The following is a 22,896-nucleotide window of genomic DNA, read 5'->3' as shown; positions in this document are numbered from 1 at the left end:
TGTAGAAAAAAAATACGACACCCGACAGGACTTAAACTTGTACCTACTAATAATTAAGGAATTACTTGATACGTGCCTTAATTTAATATACTAAATCCGATGCCAACATTATAATGTAATTCGACAAGCATTTCATTTAACAACTACTAGTTAAAGTCATCGTAATTAACTTAGATGTCCGTAGTTTAATTGGAAAAGCATACTGGCGCGAATCCAGCAGATACGGGTTCAAGTACCGTCGGATGTCGTATTTTTCTCTACAAAATGATGTTTTCTAGTGTGTACATATATGCTTGGGCGTGAATCCATCAGATACAGGTTCAAATCCTGTCAGGTGTCGTATTTTTTTCTGCAAAATGATATTCAATAAATAATATGTATGCATTATTTTTTATCTATATTATCACTTCTCCGATGTTGTAAATTATATTTCCAACAATGCAAATGCAATATTACAGATTGTATTCGCTGTCATAGACAAACTGGTGAAAAAATATTTCTTTGTTTAATCACATTTTGAGAAACACTAGTTTAAAGCACACTAATTGGTATTAAAAAATTATTTGAACGACACAAAATCAGTGTCAATAGAATATGACATGACGTATGTCTAACAAATTTAAAAGCAAAACTTGAAAATATCAATTACCTGTATCAAAAGTAACTCCTATCTGACCTTATAGAGATTATTTTTGCACCCAGATACAAGTCCACATCACCATAATATAATTTTCTTTCAAATACATTTAAAAAAAAAAAAATAATAATCATTAGAAACAATGCCAAATAACAGTTATCAGAAGTAGGTATCCAATCTTAAAAATTATGCACTGAATTTACGTTTTTGAGAATCAAAAATTAAACATCGCTAAAACCATTGATACATTATAACAGTAGCGAAGGGTGGAGGTAGGCTCTTAAAATCCGCTATAAATTGTGCACATTAAACTTTGTAAGTCATGCATATTTGTTTTTATTGAACTGAGACGACAATTTACAGATGGTGTTAGTTAGTTTTTAAAATCATTTAAACCCTGTCTAAAGCCTCAATTACATTGAGCTTCTTTACGAGCTGTTTATTGGCGAATTAACAATCTGCCTGTAAAGTCGCCCAGTGTAATCATCGAATAAGCTAATAAGCAGGTTGTAAACACTCTACCGAGAAAAGTTGAAAGCCGGTCAACTTAACACGCTACACGCCGGCGTGTGGGCCTGCTGCGTCTGCGCAGTAGAGCACAGTACCAAAAAAAAAAATATTATTTTATCTATAAAATATTATTCTAAAGTTATGTATAATTTAATTGCATAATTTAATCTCAGAGTTTAATTGAATTTTAAAAACTAACCAACACTGTCTGTAAATTGTAGTCTTATTTCAATGAAAACAAATACGAGGGTGGGTCAATAAGTCCTTAGAAAAGCCGACATGTGGCGCGACTAGTACTGTAAGCGGTTTGTTTTCATGCAGCGGCACTACCGATTCAGTATGATGCGAAGTTTCAATCAGATTGGTCGGGTTGTTTTTTATTTTCGTACATTTAAAAAAAAAATTTGCTTGTTTACAAAAATGGAGAAAATTGAGTTTAGAGCTGTTATTAAACATTTTAATATAAAAGGGTTAACAGCAAAGGAAATAAAAAATGAGTTGGATTTAGTTCACGGCATATCTGCTCCTTCACTTGCAACTATTTATAACTGGTTAAATGAATTTAAACGTGGTCGTACATCAACAAAGGATGAACCACGCTCAGGACGTCCTGTAGAGGTGACTACACCAGAAATGATCAATAAAATCCACGATATGGTGTTAAGTGACCGAAGATTAAAGTTGAGTGAGATAATTGAGGTTACAGGGATCTCAAAAGGTAGCGTCATTTCTATTTTACATGACAAATTGGGCATGAAAAAAGTTTCTGCAAGATGGGTGCCGCGTTTGCTCACAGTCGACAATAAACGCAATAGGGTGGTGGCCTCTAAAGCCCTGTTGTCGCTCATGCAACGCAATCCGGATGAATTTTTTCGTCGCTTTGTGACTGTAGATGAAACATGGATACACCACTATACTCCCGAGACGAAAGAACAGTCAAAGCAGTGGATTGCGAAAGGCGAACCATGTCCAAAGAAGGCGAAAACCGTAAAATCAGCTGGTAAGGTTATGGCTACTGTATTTTGGGATGCACGTGGAATTATTTTCGTTGACTATTTGGAAAAAGGAAAAACAATAACAGGGGATTATTATGCATCTTTATTGGACCAGCTAAAAAACGAAATTGAAGAAAAACGGCCTCATTTAAACAGGAAAAAAATCCTCTTTCATCAGGACAATGCCCGTGTTCACACATGTTTACGATCAATGGCTAAAATTGAAGAATTGAAGTTCGAATTGGTCGACTACCCACCGTATTCGCCAGATTTAGCCCCCCAGTGACTTTTTCCTTTTCCCAAACTTAAAAAAATGGCTAAGTGGACAACGTTTTTTTTCAAATGAAGAAGTCATCGATCGGACAAATGCTTATTTTGAGGACCTTCCGAAAACTTATTTTTCTGACGGTTTAAAAAAAATTGAGAAACGTCTAACCAAGTGTATTGAGCTCCAAGGAGATTATGTTGAGAAATAAAAAAAAAATACAAAAATAAAAACTGTTTTAATGCTTTTTTCTAAGGAATTATTGACCCACCCTCGTACGTATGACTGACAAAGTTTAGTGTGCACTATTTATGGCGGATCTTAACAGCCTCCCTCCACCCTTCGCCACTGCATTATATACATACAGGTTACTAAGATAGAAATGTGAAAGTCAGTCGCCATAGATCAAGACTTTGAAGCTAGTTTTGATTTATGATTTAACGGCGGTCAGACCATTAAAACACAATAAACAATGCCCCCTGAGTGTCCTGTATGCAGTAGGCATTAAGTTTTTGAATCTCTTGAATTTCAGGTTCATATTTCGCACCCATATTATGTGTTGGTACTAGAAGAATACATTGGTTAAACACAATTTTTTCAGACATCTGAATGCACTTCATCCAAGCTCTGATCTCTAGATAATTTCTTCACAAATTCTGCCATCTACAGTCGAACTTGGTTATTACGAGGAAGATAGGACCGACTGAATTTGCTCATTATAAGCATTACTCGTTATATCGTTATATAACATTTTTCGCGCCACGTTCTATTTAAGCATAGAACATAACTGAAAACCTTCGTAAAAATCCCTGAAACAAGCATGGCATTCATAAACTATAAAAGAAGTTGTTTATTGTAATGAAGTGGGAGTGAGAGTGGCCGCCACCTAACCTTATCATTTGGAATAGATTTTTTTGAATTAAAACGTGAGTAAACCAATCAAGTGCTTGGAATTTACTAATACAATTATACGGCGTACGTGAGTAAACCAATCAAGTGCCTGGCTTTTACTTATTACTTATTATTATATGGTTGCGTATACCCACAAATCCTTGTCACTGTGTACAATGGCAAGGTTATCTGGAGGATAATCTAGGTACCTACTGACTTCACAAAGCTTGGATTTTTTACATGCAATTTCAACCATATGCGTGGATACTTTTTCAATTTTGTCAGTGAAAACACCAATTAGGTACTTAGACACTAATTAACTAGTGCCATAAACGTAATCCGATCCCGGCGGCATCATGCCCGGTCGGATTTTATTGCTTAGGGTCGAAAATGTTGTTTTTAAACGATCGACATATTAACAGTTTTGCTCGGTATACCCGAGAAATAGCTCATTATAAAAGTTAATAAATGTATGGAGAAAATCATAAACTAAAATGTCAACGAATGTTTCCTCATTACATCCGAGATCTCGCTATTTCCGTGATCGTAATAACCAAGTTCTACTGTATTACTTAAGTCATAACTTTTCATTGTTTTGATAGGCCCCTGGTGGAATTGAACTGGTTGTGGACTACTGGGAGCTGATCGGTCTCGCCCCGCCCGGTGGAGCTGATACTATCCTCAACGAAGAAGCTAATGTCGATGTGCAGTTGGATAACAGGTAATTTATTAACTCATCCCACATACAATCTTGTCTTAGAAAGATACCTTTAAAATGTGTGACTGTTGAATTAAATAATTTGGTTAAAGTTGTAAATTTGAGTGGACTGTATGGATGGGGTAGGTTGGAACGGCGAAAGTTTGTAGATGATGGGAATCCCACAATGTGCACTACCTTATTGACAGCTTTTAAAAACACTTGTAACTATATTGTGTGTTATAGAAAGCATTAATACTGAATAAATTCGGGTTTAAGCAATATTTTCTAATGAATTTCACATAAATCTTATGTAAATCACAATACTCATTGATTTGACATTCAAGATTTAACAATAATTTTAACCGTACCTCAAAAAGTTTTTATACGAATTATGCGTCAAATACATTATCATCACGTTATGTGCTGTCACAGTAAGCTGCTGCTACGGAAAAAAAGTGTATTTAGAATGTTATCAGACCGATGCTCCCATCCCGTAGCACATTTTGAACCTTTAAATGAACATTGTCACATTGACAAAATCTGCCAAAATCGCCAGAACAACAATGAGGTCACCTCACACGTACCGCGCTACATCGGCAGCCGCATGACTCAATGAAAGTCTTTTATTATGGTCTACATGCCTACACATTTTTGACTCACGTCGTTGTTTTCCTTTTTTTTTCTCTATGGATTTTCTATTAAATCATTATCCATGTCTGGTGTTTACGTCTATTATCTGTGATCTGCTGGTTGGGTTCTGTTCAAAATATTATCGATGGATGCAATATCGCAAGTGATTTTAACGTACGCACATGTAGAAATTGTTAAAATTAATTGAAATTACCATGAATAATAATTCAAAATACTAATAAATTAGAGTTGGCACTTTTCATAATTGAATTTATAGAGATAGAGATCATTCAAACTATACTGCGGAATGACAAAACCATAGACTAAATTTGTTGCCGTAGCAGCATGTGACAGCACGTGACGTGATCATAATAACATCGCATTATTTTCCTTCTCGTGCCAACATAGAGTTTGTAGATAAGCAGTTTGCGAGTTAAGCCGACGTTATGCTTTTTACTTCTCTCACAATATGAACATACATATCATATTTTCTTCTGTATGCACTTATTTTATGCTCTATTTGAAGTCGTCAAAATATGTTATTCATTCAGAATGTCTTATCAAATGAATCAATAATATGATTTTGCAAGCAATTGTATTGAAGTCGTAAGACTGTTATGGCCCATAATTCCTTATCAAGATTTATGACCTGGTCTATAAATATATTTATAAGTAAATATTTTTAACATCCGATTGAATTAAATTAAAATTTACATGTAAGAATTGTGAAAACTGAACAAAATAACAATACTAATTCGCTTCGTACTAAATTTACGATGTGGCAAACAGTAGGCACATTTACCTGGGGCGTTCATTGATAATCTGTTTTTGTATTCAAAATGGTCCTCTGGCTTTTACCACTTCTACTACAACTTAGGATTTCTATGATGAACTTTACATACTTATACGAGGGTGGGTCAATAAGTCCTTAGAAAAGCCGACAGGTGGCGCGACTAGTACTGTAAGCGGTTTGTTTTCATGCAGCGGCACTACCGATTCAGTATGCTGCGAAGTTTCAATCAGATTGGTCGGGTTGTTGTGTGTTTCTCGTACATTTAAAAAAAAAATTTGCTTGTGGAAAATGGAAAAATGGAAAATGGAGAAAATTGAGTTTAGAGCTGTTATTAAACATTTTAATATAAAAGGGTTAACAGCAAAGGAAATAAAAAATGAGTTGGATTTAGTTCACGGCATATCTGCTCCTTCACTTGCAACTATTTATAACTGGTTAAATGAATTTAAACGTGGTCGTACATCAACAAAGGATGAACCACGCTCAGGACGTCCTGTAGAGGTGACTACACCAGAAATGATCAATAAAATCCACGATATGGTGTTAAGTGACCGAAGATTAAAGTTGAGTGAGATAATTGAGGTTACAGGGATCTCAAAAGGTAGCGTCATTTCTATTTTACATGACAAATTGGGCATGAAAAATATTTCTGCAAGATGGGTGCCGCGTTTGCTCACAGTCGACAATAAACGCAATAGGGTGGTGGCCTCTAAAGCCCTGTTGTCGCTCATGCAACGCAATCCGGATGAATTTTTTCGTCGCTTTGTGACTGTAGATGAAACATGGATACACCACTATACTCCCGAGACGAAAGAACAGTCAAAGCAGTGGATTGCGAAGGCAAACCATGTCCAAAGAAGGCGAAAACCGTAAAATCAGCTGGTAAGGTTATGGCTACTGTATTTTGGGATGCACGTGAAATTATTTTCGTTGACTATTTGGAAAAAGGAAAAACAATAACAGGGGATTATTATGCATCTTTATTGGACCAGCTAAAAAACAAAATTGAAGAAAAACGGCCTCATTTAAACAGGAAAAAAATCCTCTTTCATCAGGACAATGCCCGTGTTCACACATGTTTACGATCAATGGCTAAAATTGAAGAATTGAAGTTCGAATTGGTCGACCACCCACCGTATTCGCCGTGACTTTTTCCTTTTCCCAAACTTAAAAAAATGGCTAAGTGGACAACGTTTTTTTTCAAATGAAGAAGTCATCGATCGGACAAATGCTTATTTTGAGGACCTTCCGAAAACTTATTTTTCTGACGGTTTAAAAAAAATTGAGAAACGTCTAACCAAGTGTATTGAGCTCCAAGGAGATTATGTTGAGAAATAAAAAAAAAATACAAAAATAAAAACTGTTTTAATGCTTTTTTCTAAGGAATTATTGACCCACCCTCGTATCTCATCTCCTGTCACCATAGATGAAAACAAAATACTGGGTCCTCTTTGTTTATTGTTCTATTAGTAACAATAATAATATATTCATTGACATGTTTTCATTTTCAAGTAAATGGGTAACGTTTTTTAGTCATCTTTACACGATTTAAGAATTAATACCTCCGTCGCCATCACGAAATAAATTGACGTGTTCACAGCTCGACGTTCGCTCTCCGATTGCCAGCGAGTCCAAAATTTCGTCGCACCTATAGTTGAAAATTATTTGCTGTTTCACTGAAGTACCGTCTTAATAAATAATATGTAATAAGTATCACTAAAATCATTGTAATAGTATGTTATGAATGCTTGTTGACAGGCACATCATGATTCGAGGTGAAAACACTTCGAGAGTGTTGCGGATGCGATCCACAGTAGTGGAGGCCTTCCGAGCCTTTTACAGTCAGAAAGACTTCACGGAGATGTTCCCCCCCACTTTGGTGCAGACGCAGGTTGAAGGGGGCTCCACTCTCTTCAAACTAGACTATTTTGGGTGAGTATTTTCATAGCTACATTTGATTTCTTAACATAATATAATCAATTTATGATGAATCAATCAACATTGATCATTTCGAGATAGGCATACACTTAGTTTTATGAGGTCTAGGAGCAGCTAGTAGTAACATAATAATTGTTTTACTGCGATTACATTTGTGTTGTAATCACAATGACATGACTAGTAAAATTGTAGGTTATGTTGATATGTTTGACGTTTCAATACAAAATTCTCGGGCGTATCCGCCAGCACGAATATACACAAATTTGACCTATATGTCTACCAGCCTACATTTTCGCCAATTATTGCAGATAACTGTCGATAACCGCTTTGTGTATGGAATGCCTTCCGTGTTAATTTGGACTAATGAAAATAACGGAAACGTGTTAAAGTGCCAACTGTTAAAAATAGCTGCGCTGAAGCTATTACTGAAAATACATCATACATTGTCCACGTCTTTTTTTTACAGATAAATCAATGCTCCACTGCACAATATATTATTTTATTGCGGTTATAATCAAACTATCCAGTTCATCTTTCATTTTCAATACGTAATTCTTACAGGGAGGAAGCATATCTCACCCAAAGTTCTCAACTTTATCTGGAGACGTGTTTACCAGCCTTCGGAGATGTGTTCTGCATAGCGCAGAGCTATCGTGCTGAGCAGAGTAGAACGAGACGTCATCTATCGGAGTGAGTAATCTGTTGTCTTCAATTGATTTGATGAAGATTAACCACCACTTACCAATTTAAATCTCTAAAAAGGGCTTTAACTGTGTAACTGCTTTGTATGGATAAGTTATAAGCATTTTATTTACAACATTGGATTACATTCTGTGAACGCCTCTGTACAAAACGTTGTAATTATAGTGTGTCAAATTTCAATGTTTTCATCTGACTTATACCCCTTCAAATACTTATGTTAAACTGTTAAAAGGGCTTAACCCACACAAGTCAAATTTTACAGGAGGCACAAAAACATTTTTGTTATGCTTTTCGGTCAAAGTTAAACCATACAATAGACATAAACCTTAAGGGGGAAGGTGTTCCATGTCAGCTATTTTCTGGTATTTTCGGAGGTTAAGCCTGAATCTTACGTAAGATTTATAGAAAAACTATTTATATAATTATGAAGCTTATTCATCGGCAAATATTTATGTTAAACATTTGATAACTGCATAAAGTATTTTTATGACGTAAAATAATATTCTTTGGAACCTTGAAATGTAATAATTGATAACGAAGCCATATTTTTGTGACATTAATAGACTGTGTTGATAACCGTTTTTTCCACTAAATATTATGTCAAAACGTTTATTATAGATAGCTTTAATGTTATCAAACATAATGTAGTAAAATATATTCAGTATAATTATAATATTTGCAGTTTCTGTTCCCTCTAAATCTAACGGAATCGACTAGACATTTTGTTATTAAAATATGCTATAATTATAGACATTCCAAATAATCTAAAGCTACGTATCAGAAGGGTTATCATTAATCATTGAATAAATGATGAAACATCTTGTTAATTATAAATTTATAATACTAAATAGTGAAATATTTTAAACGACAATTTCCGTGAAATTTTCGACAAGCTAATCTTCCATTAGAATCGCCTACGAACTGGCGCATGATGTCTAGTATTTATAGCTCGTATTATTTTCACTTTATATGTCCAAAAAAATACGCCAACACACTAGTATTGTACACAAATTTGTTTGTAACACTAAATGCTACAAATTGAGCACAAAAATAGGTTAAATAAACGGATATTCAAGCGTATTATAGCAAACGTAAAATCATTTTGACAGAAGGATCGGAAAGCAAAAAAAATCTGAAGAAATTTGTGTTTGCGTAAATTCTACGTAATGTCATACTAAATCATACATTCTAATTTTTAACACTGTTGCAATCTATTTTGCCTAATATTGCAACATAGCAGTTAGTTTTCTGTCCCTTTCTACAACTATCTCCCTCTACATTCAAAATAATTATGATTGTAGTAGGTATGTATTTTATAAATTGTGATAGATTTTATTTTATTTCAGTGAAATATATCGGGTCGTCCAGTATTGCCATATCTACTAAAATATTATTGGATTGATATTTTAGTAAATAAGTGAATGAAGTTTTTCACCATTTGTATCTACTATTAGTTTTACTATTTTTATTTAATAAATAATACACATGAGGTTTTACGAATTTCACATTTGTTATTAAACATACTTACATAATTTAGAACACCCCAAACACATCGCGAAGTAAAAATATCTATATTTTTTACTTAGCCAAATTATGAATCTACCTAGGTTAGGTACCTACTGATATTTATATTACAGAAAATTTAACTTTTACTAAATTATGAATTTGCGAGATTATAATAATACAGATGATTTTAAAGAATACTTTCATCAAATAATAACATAATAATGGATGCCTGTACTTACATAATATTTTCCAATGAAATATTTTTTTCTTTTAAATTAACTTTAATTTCGAAAGTTTAGCCTGGCAATACTATGAACGTCATTTATTTCAGCGGGAATGCGAAATTTTCATCCTCGGTTTTTGACATAGGTACCTAACAATATTATCACAATTATTTATATCGATTGTACTTACAAAAAATGCCACGAACTCACTATCCGATGGCTGGAAGTTCCAAAAAAAGACGTAGGAGAAAAGATGGAAATATTAATACATTAAAAACACAAAGGTTTGAAATTATTATTTTATAATTTTACATAATTATACATAGTTGAAAAAACCACATTTCACAGAAAATTTTGGTTCACAATATTTATTTATCTTGCAAAAGGAAGTTTTGCGTATTACTTATTAATACACACAATTAAGTATAATGATCATTTGTACTTATATTATGTTTGTGCCATGTCTTATTCGAAATTAGTGTGTCTGTGACAAAAATTATAATCTGGTACAATAATTAATAGCAGCTATACATTTTGTTTTCTGTTAACTATCTACTAAACTAATATTTTTGAATGTATTATAGTATTGATATATTGCCGAAGACTATGCCTGAGCATGGAAATCCTCAAAGCATACTACCTGAACCAGAATTTCATCCCACATTTGAACACGAACACGAAGAATTTATTATAGAAAATGAAATTGAAGATTCAAGCCCTAAATTCCGTGTAGAAGGCCGTAGAATTATAGACTTTTCATATTTTTTCCAACAACTTCAATTAATTAGCCACCATGATTCTCCATTTAATTGTAATTTATCACATTTAGAAATTTTTGGGGAAAATCGGGATAACTTTAGTAGTACATTTTTTATCCAATGTAAACTTTGTGGTAAAAAATTAAAATTATATACCACTGAAATGAACAAAAACAAAATGAATCTGTGTGACGCATTTGTATCCAGTATAATCAGTATCGGCAGTGGATTTTCAAATCTGGAAGAAATGTGTTCAGCAATTGACGTACCATCGATTACAGCAAGAACATACAGAAAGAGTCAACAGAAGGTGTACGAGTGGTTTGAAGAAACCAAAAATAAGAGTATGGAAAACGCTGCGAAAGAAGAGCGACAACTTGCAATCGAAAATGGTGACGTCGATTCTTCTGGTATTCCCATGATATCAGTTGTTGCAGACGGCTGTTGGTCGAAACGTTCATACAGATGCAATTATTCCGCAGCATCTGGCGCTGCCACGATCATTGGTCAAAGAACCGGAAAGATTTTGTACATGTCAGTGAAAAATAAATATTGCGATTTGTGCGCCAAAGCTAAAAATAAAAATATCCCTGCTCAACAACATAAATGCTTTTTAAATTACACCGGTCCGTCAGCTGGAATGGAATCTACAGCAATATTAGAAGGCTTTAAAGAATCTAATAATACACATGGATTGATTTATTCAAAATTGATTGCTGATGGAGATTCCAGCACATACAAAAAAATTCTTGATTGTCACCCATATCCGAATGTAACTGTCGAGAAAGTTGAATGTAAAAACCATTTAATTAGAAATTATTGTGGCAAAATAGAGGCATTAACCAAAGACACAAGATATCCCTTGAATGTAAGAAAAATCATTGCGTCAAGAAAAAGACGTCTGCGGAAAGCCGTCATAGGTGCAATCAAGTATAGAAAACTACAAGATAGTACTTTCGAAGAAAAGGTTATCGCTTTGAAAAAAGATTTAATTAATGGACCGCACCATGTTTTTGGAGACCATACTTCTTGTCTACCAAATTTTTGTACAAATGAACCAAATACAGAGGACATGCTTGATGTAAATTATGTACCAGCATTAAAAGAATGCAGTCTATTTTCTCAATTAATGATATATAATTCTCGTTTGGTGCTAAATTCAAAAAGTTTAATTTATAATTTTTCTACTAATATTTCAGAATCTTTTAATAACATGATTGCAAAATTTGTAGGCGGCAAGAGAATTAACTACTCTCAAAGACAATCGTACATGGGACGATGTGCAGCGGCGGTAATCGCATTTAATACAAATAAGTTACATTGCACAATTCAAAAACAAGTTTATAAAAATAGCCCAAAAGCCTTCATAAATCGCTTAGAATCAAGAAGGTTGAAAATAAATAAAAAGAAAATAGGAAAACCTTGGCGAAAACCAATACATTCTGTTCCTTTATCTAATCCAGATTATGGATAGAGTTGCCAAAAACCTGATATGGACAAAAATCAATATCAATAATTGTTAAAAGAAACTTTTTTGAAAAAACTCAAACTAACAAACTATGAGAGGAGGGATATAGAAAGACGCACTGTATTACAATCTGAATGTGCAGAATGGCTAGAAAGGCGACGAAACCTTCTTACTGCCTCTGTTTTTGGAAAGGTGTGTAAGCGGCGAGAAAATACAAAATTTGGGCCTTTGGTAAAACGTTTATTATATAGCCAATCATTAGCCAACGTGAAAGCGGTAAAATATGGTAAAGAAAATGAATCAATAGCTTTACAACAGCTTAGTGTACAAGAACGAATTAAGATTGAGAGATGTGGATTGTTTATCGATGATGTGTATGATTTTATCGGTGCAACGCCAGATGGCATCAGCGATGATGATACAATTATTGAAATAAAATGTCCTTTCTCAGCTGCTGGAATAAGTGCAGATGAAGCTATTGTACAGAAAAAAATTAAATTTTGGAAAGTAGATAAAGACAGGAATATGGTAATAGATAAAAATCACGATTGGTACTTCCAGATTCAGGGGCAGCTTCATATTACTAAGAAAGATGTCTGTTTATTTGGAGTTTGGACGGGACATAATTTTCCTGTTAAAATAGAATTAATCAAAAAAGACGAGACATTTTGGATTGAAACGATTGAAAAAAAGATATATCACTTTTATATGAATTGTCTACTGCCAGAAATAGTAGATCCCAGAACCAGTAGATCTATGAATATTAGAGAACCAGAAAGGCTGAATTTCTAAATTTTTATTTTAAATTTTATTATGCTTAATATATTTTCAACAAGTCTATATTACATCACTATTTTATAGTTCATCAAGATATATCTAATTTACTAATATAGTTTACTGTTACGAGACACCTAGAACGAGTGTAATTTTATGAAATTCAAAATAATATGTATACTTACATCTAAATAATGATACCTACAGATTTTGCTGGCGATTCCACTGTGCCATATTTTGTATAAGCATTCGTCTCTGCAGCCGTGGGGTTTGGTTCCGTGTAAAAAGTACATTTTGTTCTCAAGGTCAAAAACCAAATTGGTTGTGCCAATGGCTTATAACCATTCCTCATAAATGATTATAACTGATATCACCTCATAACTGATCAGTGCCACGCACGAGTTAACTCGCGGGATCTTTTAAACGTCATAACTTCTGAATGAACTGTTTGTGTATATTTTCTTAACAATATTTATCATTTTAGTGTGAAAATATTCACGTTAAACATGTTGATTTGGTAAATTTTCACAAATATTTATCATTCTATTCTTATTTCATATTTTTTAAGGGATTCATTTTATTCCAAAAATAACTGACCTACAAGTACCCACCTGGTAAAAATTGGATTTGGATTGGATGGAATTTCCTAGTAGATTTTCCAACTAAACAACATGACGCTTTCTATATATTATTTACTGTTAGTTTTGAAATTATTGTATTTGAAATAAATAATGTATCAATAATACACATAGAAATCAATAGATATATAAAATAGATATCACAGTTTAAAAATCAGAAAGATCAATGCATATTACCATTGTTTATGTTACAATATAAAACAACATTTATCATTGAACGTAGGTACCAAGAAAAATAGACTTCATTAAAATGTGTCAATATAGTATATACCCGATATAATTATATAAATTATTATATTGTTAATTACTCTGTGGGGTCCATATATACTGCTTCAATTGTAATTTAATTTTACAGTATAATTATTTATGTTAAGTACTTGATTTACTTATTATATGTACAAATGTAATATACTTACCTACTTATTAGGATATATCTTGGTGAATTTTAAAATAAGAGGAAATTAAATGGAGTTCATCGTGTCTAACTAGATGTCAGCCGTTGTTAAGTCTTATATAAATATTTATACATTATTAAATTGTTTTTCTGTTTTTTATTGATGTAAAGACATGGCATGTATTCAAAGTAATAACAAATTAGCTGTGTACTATTTATTTAACTTATATTAAAACCCCAAGATTGATTTCGTCTTACGACATATTTTATTCTTCTAAGTTTTACTATGACATTGTAATATGAACCATGGATATAGTATAGTACTTAAAAAAATCAAAACTGGTAATATATTATTTCAATATTTAATTGTCAATTTTCATTTGAAGTCAGCATTTAATTACTGGTATAACACATAATTATTAACTGATATCTACAACTTCAGATGGACAAATTAATTGATATATCATAATATCAGTTTTCATTTCCTTTCAACAATGTATTCATTCTAGCAGCTATTTTAAATATCTTACTAGTTTTTATGTCATGGCACCTTACAAAGGCTCCGAGCAACCGTATACTGAGCTTCGAGAACAAATGTTTACGACGGATACTGGGTGTGCGGTAATTTTAGAAGTAACGGGAGATAAAAGAACGCACCAAATAGCCTCCCATCACGCTGAGAGTGAATACGCAACTTTGTACCTGGCCCGGCCACGTGCTGCGAGTGCCTGAAGAGAATCCCAATCTGGTTTGCCTGTTCTTCAAGCCAACCGGATTCCGGCGTCCTGGATGGCCACTAAATACTATCTATATAGCATATCTGGCGGAGTTACGGGCTGCTAGTATGACCTGGAACGATGCAAAAAAACTAGAGTGACAGAGATTCTTGGAGGCGCCGCATTGTATCCATATGCTGCAACTAAGATGCGGATATAGCCGAAGAGAAGAAGTAATTAATATACAGCATCTAGAAAACTTAAAGCCTTTGAAATGTGTGTGTATAGATACATGCACCTTTCATTGGTGTTGGAAAGACAATTTTTCTAATATCAAAGTGATATTGAGGCTGAAAAAGACAAGACTTGGAGAGTAAGCTCTACCAAATGACATACCTAATATGATACAAGTAACTGATATGCACAATTATATTATATTTTATATTACGAATCAAAATAGCAACTTTTATATCATTATCGATAATAATAAATTTAGTGCAAAAATGTTTTTATAAAATTGTTTTATTTTTTAAACATTAGTCACTTTATATTTACCTTGTGTAATTGTACTATTAAATCTATAAAATGGGTGTATATGCTTGATGGTCGACGTCATAAATCACGCCATGTTCGAAACGTACGCCGAAAGTTGGATTTATTTCATTATTAATTAAAAGATTTATTTCATTCCATCTTATTCATATGAAACCGTCGACAAGCAAAGATCTCGGTAGACATTTTCTCCATCTGCAAAAAACATAACATAGGAACTGTTAATAGTGTGATTTTTAATCTTTTATAGTTGGCGACTGTTTGAAGAGTGGTAATTAAAACGGATTAGTGATAATACAAAGCATCAAAAAAGATTGATTAACTAAAATAAAGTAATCAGGTAGGTAACATGTTTAATAACAACTAGAACGCCTTAGATTATATCAAACAAATATATATGAAATCACAGGTTTTATATAATTCTGGAATGAATGTAACTAACCTCAAAAAAAGGATTGTATTACGTCGGAATTATGAAACATTGAAAGTATGTATAGACTAAGAAAACAATAAATAAACACTTGAATAATATATGCAAAACACACAGAATACTACGATAGTAATAAATAACATAATATTGTACTTACAGATAGTGTTTCTTATTCCTGATATAAAACACAATTGTTTTAGGTACCTTGCAATTTGCAAACATAATATTTGACAGGAGAGAGATTTTTATATTAGTCTATGGCCAAAAATACGGATTTATTTGGCCGGCTAAAAAAAAGATTTTAATATAGCAAGAACATTTTAAATATGCGACAAATAAATAAAAGTATATATAATATAGTTGTTAAAAAAATCTGTGTACATTATAAAATATATTTAATATTATAAATACATATATTTTTTAAATTTATGTTATAATTTGTAAACGACGAAGCACGTCAGCTAATACGCATAGTAAATGTTTAAACTTCGGTAATCAAATTCGAATGTGACAGAAAGAGAAAGAATAACTTTTTAATCATATTAGCATGCGTAAAAGAGATGTAACATAATATCACTTTCACTTTAAAAATCATACCTAGTATTCAATGTCATAGTTCAACTTTAAATGAAAAAACAGAAACTCTAGGTAAGCATGTGTGCCCTTAAGTGCGTGAATATAATTATTTTGATGTTTTATGTTGCCAGTCTTATATTAATTATTATTCAGGTAATTAAAGAAAAATTAATACAAACGATGGTTAAGTCTTTTTTTCCACTTCACTTCCTTTTAAAAAAAATTAAACAAAATTTAGATAATAATTTGGAATTTGGGCACAGCGTTTTTTTAGTCATGTTCAATGTTATTATCCGTTAAAACCTATTTGGATAAAACTGAGAGGTTAACTCCTTTTTCCTTCCTACAGTCAAATAGATGTATCGATATTTTTTCCTGGAACAGTAATAATGGATCATTTGAGAACAGGTCCTCATTAACAGAATGTTAGACACATTTTAAATTTCATTGTGATCCATTTCCTTCCTTTAGGTGTAAGTTTATTTTTGAGAGGTTATTCTTTAACTGGTTCTATACCTTCTGCGAGTTATCTCGCTCTATGAGGCCGTGAATCACCCACGATGGCTGCGCGGCTAAAGCGTCGGCCTATAGCGTCGTGGGTCCCAAGTTCGAATCCTGGGTCCGGCAAGTACACATATTGTTTTTCAAGTTGAGCTTCTTGAAAGAAGGTTGAGCAAGTGGCTGACATTCATTTCTCGTAAAAAACAAAATTCCGTTAATACAAACCTTCCACTCTGTGGTGGCCCATATGATCTTATTAGGATCTGACATGGTCGGATGAACCCGTAATCAACAGGCGGCACATACAAGTTTCGCGAGTTATCTCGTCCGACTTTAAACTCAAATTACTTGCCGCTGTCGATTGATATACATAATCTAAACAATTAAACACAAAGTGACATATTTGAATAATTATGAAATACTAAGCCACAAATTATCGGTATTACAGTGATTGCAGTAAGAACTTCGCTCTACATTCAACGTATGTCGTTAAAAATCTGCGGCCTGTCAGATACTGCCATAGTAATATCGTGAGGCAAAGATAGTAAAAATGTTAGGTTAAGTTGAAACTATTACAAATTGCTAGAGTATCAGGTACATTTACATTTTACCAGTTTTAGATATTTAGTGTAGGTACTTAGTGTTCTTGTGTTTAGTATTTTGTCAGGTATTTTAGAGGTCAATTTCATGATTATGTTGTCCTCACAAAGCTCCGAGAACCCATCATTGCTTTTCTAGTATTTGGCAGTCATTAATGACATGCCACACTGATTGAGAGGTGTTGCCATCACATGGACAGCAGCCGTGTAGAATTTACAATCCCATATTCAACTTTGAAGTCGATTTACAGTTTTATGATGATTTACTTAGTCACCGGTGTACTTGTATTCGTTTAATCCTCAACTCCTCATTAGTTCTTATCGCTGAAAGAGTTACCCAAAGTTTTATAAAATACAGTCAACTTCAGGTACTTTCGCAATATTTAAACCAAATTTTCTCTTCCGATTGTTTACATAGGTACAGCCACATTGAAGGTGAATCTCCATTCATTACTTACGAGGACTTACTGAATCATTTGGAAGACATGGTCGTGGACGTGGTGGACAGGGTTTTGGCATCACCCCTCGGTCATATGGTCCATGAGCTCAACCCTACCTTCCAGGTAATTTAACCTTCGTTTTCTCTTTAACCATATCCGCTCCATAGCTGGAATATATTATGTACAATACACAGTGCTTGCCAACCTAGTTGCATCTTCCCGGATCACGAAAGTATCCAGTAGCTCTGCCGGAATACACCAGGACGTTAGAATCCAGTAACCTTGAAGAAAAGGTAACACATATTGAGTCTCTTAAAACATCGTTGCCATGACATGTCTTACCACTATGTGGGAGGAACGAGCTATCTCAATTGTCACAAAAAGTATGCTTGTGCTTTAGTGTTCGTGTTTCCTGAACAGAGCATAGAACAAACCAGTCAATTAACCAGAGAGTCGAAATTAAGGAATGGCTGTGGATCGTATTCGAGCATATTGCAGTTTTTTTTGACATATTGCAGACCAGATAATTTGGAGGGATTGGTGGTTTTGCGTAGGCTACCAGGAAGGCGAAGCAGGGAAAGAGCGTCGGCATGCTGGAGTTTCCAAGTGAAGGAGCTTACTGGGGACAGCATTCACTCTGACGCGAGAGAAGCAGAGTCTTAGTCGCTCTGAAGATAAATGCATTTCAGAGTGGTCACGATCCTCAGCCACAATGGAACGACCGAGAAGAGAAAGAAGCATCTGTAGCGTGTGCAGGTGCTACGTCACATCTTCACCTTAGATGTGACGAGAGGCTGTACGATCTGTTATTTTATCTTCTCATTTCTGACTCGTCTTTGTAAAGTTACTATAAAACATCATTATTAGGTAGATAATTGTAAATTTGCCTTATTTTTTAATGAATAATGTTACACTACATTCCAATAACACACCTACATGTATTTTGTTTACAGAGACCTCAAAAGCCATTCAAAAGGATGGACTACACGGCGGCGATTGAATATTTAAGAGAAAACAACATTACCAAAGACGATGGTTCATTTTATGAATTCGGGGAGGTCAGTATTTTTATTTTGATGCTTTATATACTGTGTGATTTGTTGTTAATAAATAAGGCAATAAGGTGTTGACAATAATTAGACTGCATTATTTAATTAATTGCATATACATGAACATTACAAATTAAAACTTCAGACTTTCACAATATGACATGTAAAACAATGAAAATAGTGAGGTTAATTAACATAATATATATTTTAAATAAATATACTACAGACAAAATGATATATTAGTACAAGGAAGTACACCAACGCATCTATTCTATTCATAAGACTGGTATCGTCCGCTATCGTCGGCTATCGAGGGTAGTTGATCATATATATTGAGGTATTATAATTGTTAGACGGCTAACTTATTGTTAGCCGTCTAAACTGTCTATATCGCTAATACAGCCAAGAGAGGTGTTGTTAAAACATAGCACTTATTGTAACAATTATAATACATTAATATGATAAACTACCCTTGATAGCCACCGATAGAAGTCTTGTGTATAGAATAGATGTGCAAGTGAGCTAAATAAGTCCTTATTTAAAGAATGCACAAAGCAACGTAACCAAACCTAACTCAACCTTAAAGTCAAATTACATTAGCAGATTCTCGTGCTGTATCACCAATGGAAGGTTGTTTTTACACATTGCGAAAACAAACAATTGAGGCGTCTAATTCCAAAAAGCGATAAGTCCACATTTGGTTAAAATCGAGAAAAAAATACGCACGTATTCTTTGTATAATTTTACACAATATGTATTGATCTATAAATTCCAAAATGCGACATAACCCTACGAAAAAAAATATTTTAAGTCTCGATTTATTACAAAAAGCGCCAAGTCCGTGTTTCATATTATTTAAAGCTTGGTTGATTTCGCGCGTGTTTAAGTCAACCAATAAGGGAACGTTCAATATTGAAAAGGGCATCTCCCATGCTGTAGCATCTGGTAAACTCATGACAGTGCCACGGAAATATGTGCCTTATGCGGAATAAATTAAAAAGTGAGGTACAAGTAGCGCTACGTCCAATTTTATTTTGCCTATATTTATTACATTTGAGAGTTTATCGGCTGAAACAAATTGCCATTTGGTTCTACTTTCGTCATAGGATACAACGGAAAAAATAATCTCATGTTAAAACCAAATAATTGAAGCTTGAAACATAAAAACGTTGTTTCCCGAAAATATTGAATTGTGGACTTGTCGCTTTTTGTAATTAGACGCCTTAATTGATGTTTGTAATTGCATGATCAACATTCAAGGATGGCAGAGTTCTGTGCCACTAGCACTATGCAGTTCCATCACTGATGCAACTAATATTTTCTCTCGCGTCAGTTTACAGTTAAATGAAAAATTTATTCGTGTATTGCAGGACATTCCTGAAATGCCAGAGCGTAAGATGACAGACAAGCTGAATGTGCCGATAATGCTGTGTCGCTTCCCGGCCAATATAAAGTCCTTCTACATGTCGCGCTGTCCCGAAGATAACCGTCTCACGGAGTCGGTGGACGTGCTGTTGCCGGGAGTGGGAGAGATCATCGGGGGATCCATGAGGATCAGTGATCTCGATGAGCTTCTTGAAGGTAATTAATTTTGTTACCCACCTATAATAGATTTTACCAAGATAAACTGTGAAACTAGAATTTTTTATGAATGGGTGGTATTGGTTTATTTATTTTCATATATATTGATACTTTCATACACGTTAACACAGCGATTTCCAAGCTGGGAGGCGCGGAGGGTTGCAAAGTGAGGCGCGAAAAGTTTAACACAATTAATGTAGCCACAGGCCTGCAGTTTGCAAATGCATAGTTTATAAAACGGCCGCTAGTTATAAACTACATACAAAAATATCCTATAAAAGGTTGTTTGCAAACCTGTCTGAAAATATGGAGACTAATTTTATAATACCTCACTTCAATACTATTGTGAAGCGTGATAAAATGAAATAAAAGGGTCAAATCATAATGTTGAAATTTGAGGCAAATTTGTTTAGGAATGATAATTTTGTTGTTAAACTTGTCTATTTGGTTGAAATTAAAAGAAAAATGAGTGAATAAATCAATGCAAGGACCACTAATGCTTTCACTGATTTAAAAAGACAAAGTGAAGGCATTCATAAAAAATGGAGCTTTGGAAAAAATAAGTTCGACATGTTTCCACTTTTAAATGATTTCTGCGCCAGATTACATATATTGAAGCAAACAAAAATCTATTTACCGAGTTCTTGGTTAGTTTGCTAGTGCACTTTTCACATTATTTCATTTATAGTAAGTAATAGTACCTAACCGTTTTTTTTTTTTTTTAAACGGTACATGTTCAAACATGCGCGTTAACATCATTTCACTCCCTACTTCAATTATAGTTTGTCAATTTATGGCTACGGCCGTATGTTGTCTTAACTTAACCACTGGGGAATGCCAAAAGGAATGGCGTATTTCAAAAAAACCCTACCTTATTCTTAGGTCAATAATTATTATAAAGCAATCATTATTCGTAGGATATTTATCACACTTGAATGGTCAAAGACATAGCTTTTATTGAGTATCTTTAGAATTATCTTGAAATGTGTTAATCTTGCCCATTTTTTGAATAATAAAATACCTAATTCTTGTTAAATTTGGGATCACAGAGATTATCAATATAATTTTTAAATATTTCACTATAATAATGTCGATATAAATTATACTGATGGTTTTATAAATGCGTTTAAAAATTTGATAAATGTAAAAAATCTTAACACCACTGCACATTTATGTACTGAAATATGACTATATTCTAAAACATTAGAGCGAGAGGTTTAAAAGAATACTATTTTATGTAATAAAAATACTTTATGCAGTCATCAAATGTTTAAAATAAATATAAAGGATAATAAGGCTTTAAAATTATATAAATAGATTATCTACAACGTTTAAGGTATGTCCAGGATCATGCTTTGAAAATAGAACAAAAGCTCCATTTTTACCTACGCTGAGCATGTCCCCCCTTAACTATTTTAAATATGTGGTTGTGTATTGCAATTTGACGTGATACCTATGTGATGATAACTCCTGTGTATAATTTAGGAAACACTACATTAGAGCACCATACCGCCCTTAACCTCAGCGATAGGTAGGTGGGCCCGCTTCAGGATGTGGGGCCCATGATAGAATCCATTTGTCAATGAATGTTGATGAATTTGGAATGACTACTATTGAAATTGATTGTGCTAATAAACAAGCACATTCATCGCATGAAAAACAAATTAATTTAAAAATGAATATAATCTAAGTAGTAAAACCTTGTTTATTTTTATATTTTTTTTCATTTTTGTATTAGTACATTGTTGACTATTTAAAAATAGTGTCTGTATTATTTAACCTTTTAACAGCCCATCTGAAAGTACTAGGTATACTCCCCAGGGCCCAGGAATTAATTATATTATAAAAAAATTAAAAGAATAGTGAAAAGTCCAATATAATGCACTTACATATATGAGACCTCAATTGAAGTTCGGCGAAAAAGTTTTTCATACACAATTTCGTGAAAATGTCTGAAAATTTTCAGGTATGGTAGGGTTGTCACAACACTGCACTTACAAGAATTAGTTGATTTTTTTTTTTTTTTTTAATATAAGTATTTTGAAAAATAAATTTTATAGTATTTTTGTAAAATGTCACCATAAATACTTATAGCACTAAGAAGTATACTAAACACATTAAAATCACTAAAAACTTTCTTGTGTATGGAAAATTTCGAAGCACGGTTCAAAACACAGAGCAATGTCGCATTGCTTGCACAAATACCTAGTTTCTTTCCGTCTTTTCTGATTTTTTGTATTGGCACATACATAACATCTTCTTGCCGCATTAATTTTATTGTTAGTAGGTGGTATTTTACCCAAAAAATGTCTTTCTGTTAGCCTAGAGGGTAAGGGTGCTTTTCGCTTCAAAAGAGTTTTTGGTTCTAACTTATGTTTTTCGATCAGTTGTCCGATGACTTTCAATTGAAATTCACCCAGCGGTTGTTTTTTTCCAGTTTTTTGTTGGAACAATACATGGGCATTCAGCAGAGATAAATCTATCAAATGGAAAAAAAGTTTTTTGTACCATTTGACAGTTTTTCTTGTCGAATTTACAGAAGAAATTATCATATCACTACGATCCACAGCACCCATGTTTTTATTGTAATCAACAATGCATTCCGGCTTGGAAATCGGAATTTTAGTCT

General features: G+C 33.4%; 1 protein-coding gene across 1 annotated transcript in view; it reads left to right on the top strand.

Moving 5' to 3' along the window:
* The window catches only part of AsnRS (asparagine--tRNA ligase), a 30,374-nt gene that overhangs the window by 3,565 nt on the left and 3,913 nt on the right, over positions 1 to 22,896 (top strand). Inside the window, exons 4-9 of the mRNA XM_085946152.1 lie at positions 3,901 to 4,019; positions 7,180 to 7,353; positions 7,921 to 8,049; positions 17,616 to 17,760; positions 18,591 to 18,695; positions 20,057 to 20,267. Coding sequence (XP_085802278.1) covers positions 3,901 to 4,019; positions 7,180 to 7,353; positions 7,921 to 8,049; positions 17,616 to 17,760; positions 18,591 to 18,695; positions 20,057 to 20,267 — 883 coding nt within the window. The remainder of the gene's footprint in view (positions 1 to 3,900; positions 4,020 to 7,179; positions 7,354 to 7,920; positions 8,050 to 17,615; positions 17,761 to 18,590; positions 18,696 to 20,056; positions 20,268 to 22,896) is intronic.

The sequence above is a fragment of the Rhyacophila brunnea genome, unplaced genomic scaffold, assembly GCF_057557595.1.
Source record: "Rhyacophila brunnea isolate RB1 unplaced genomic scaffold, BYU_Rbru_1.0 scaffold_19, whole genome shotgun sequence".
In the NCBI taxonomy this organism is placed as follows: domain Eukaryota; kingdom Metazoa; phylum Arthropoda; class Insecta; order Trichoptera; family Rhyacophilidae; genus Rhyacophila; species Rhyacophila brunnea.
Note: the sequence above shows the minus strand (reverse complement) of the source record. Positions and strands in the feature narration are given on the sequence as shown.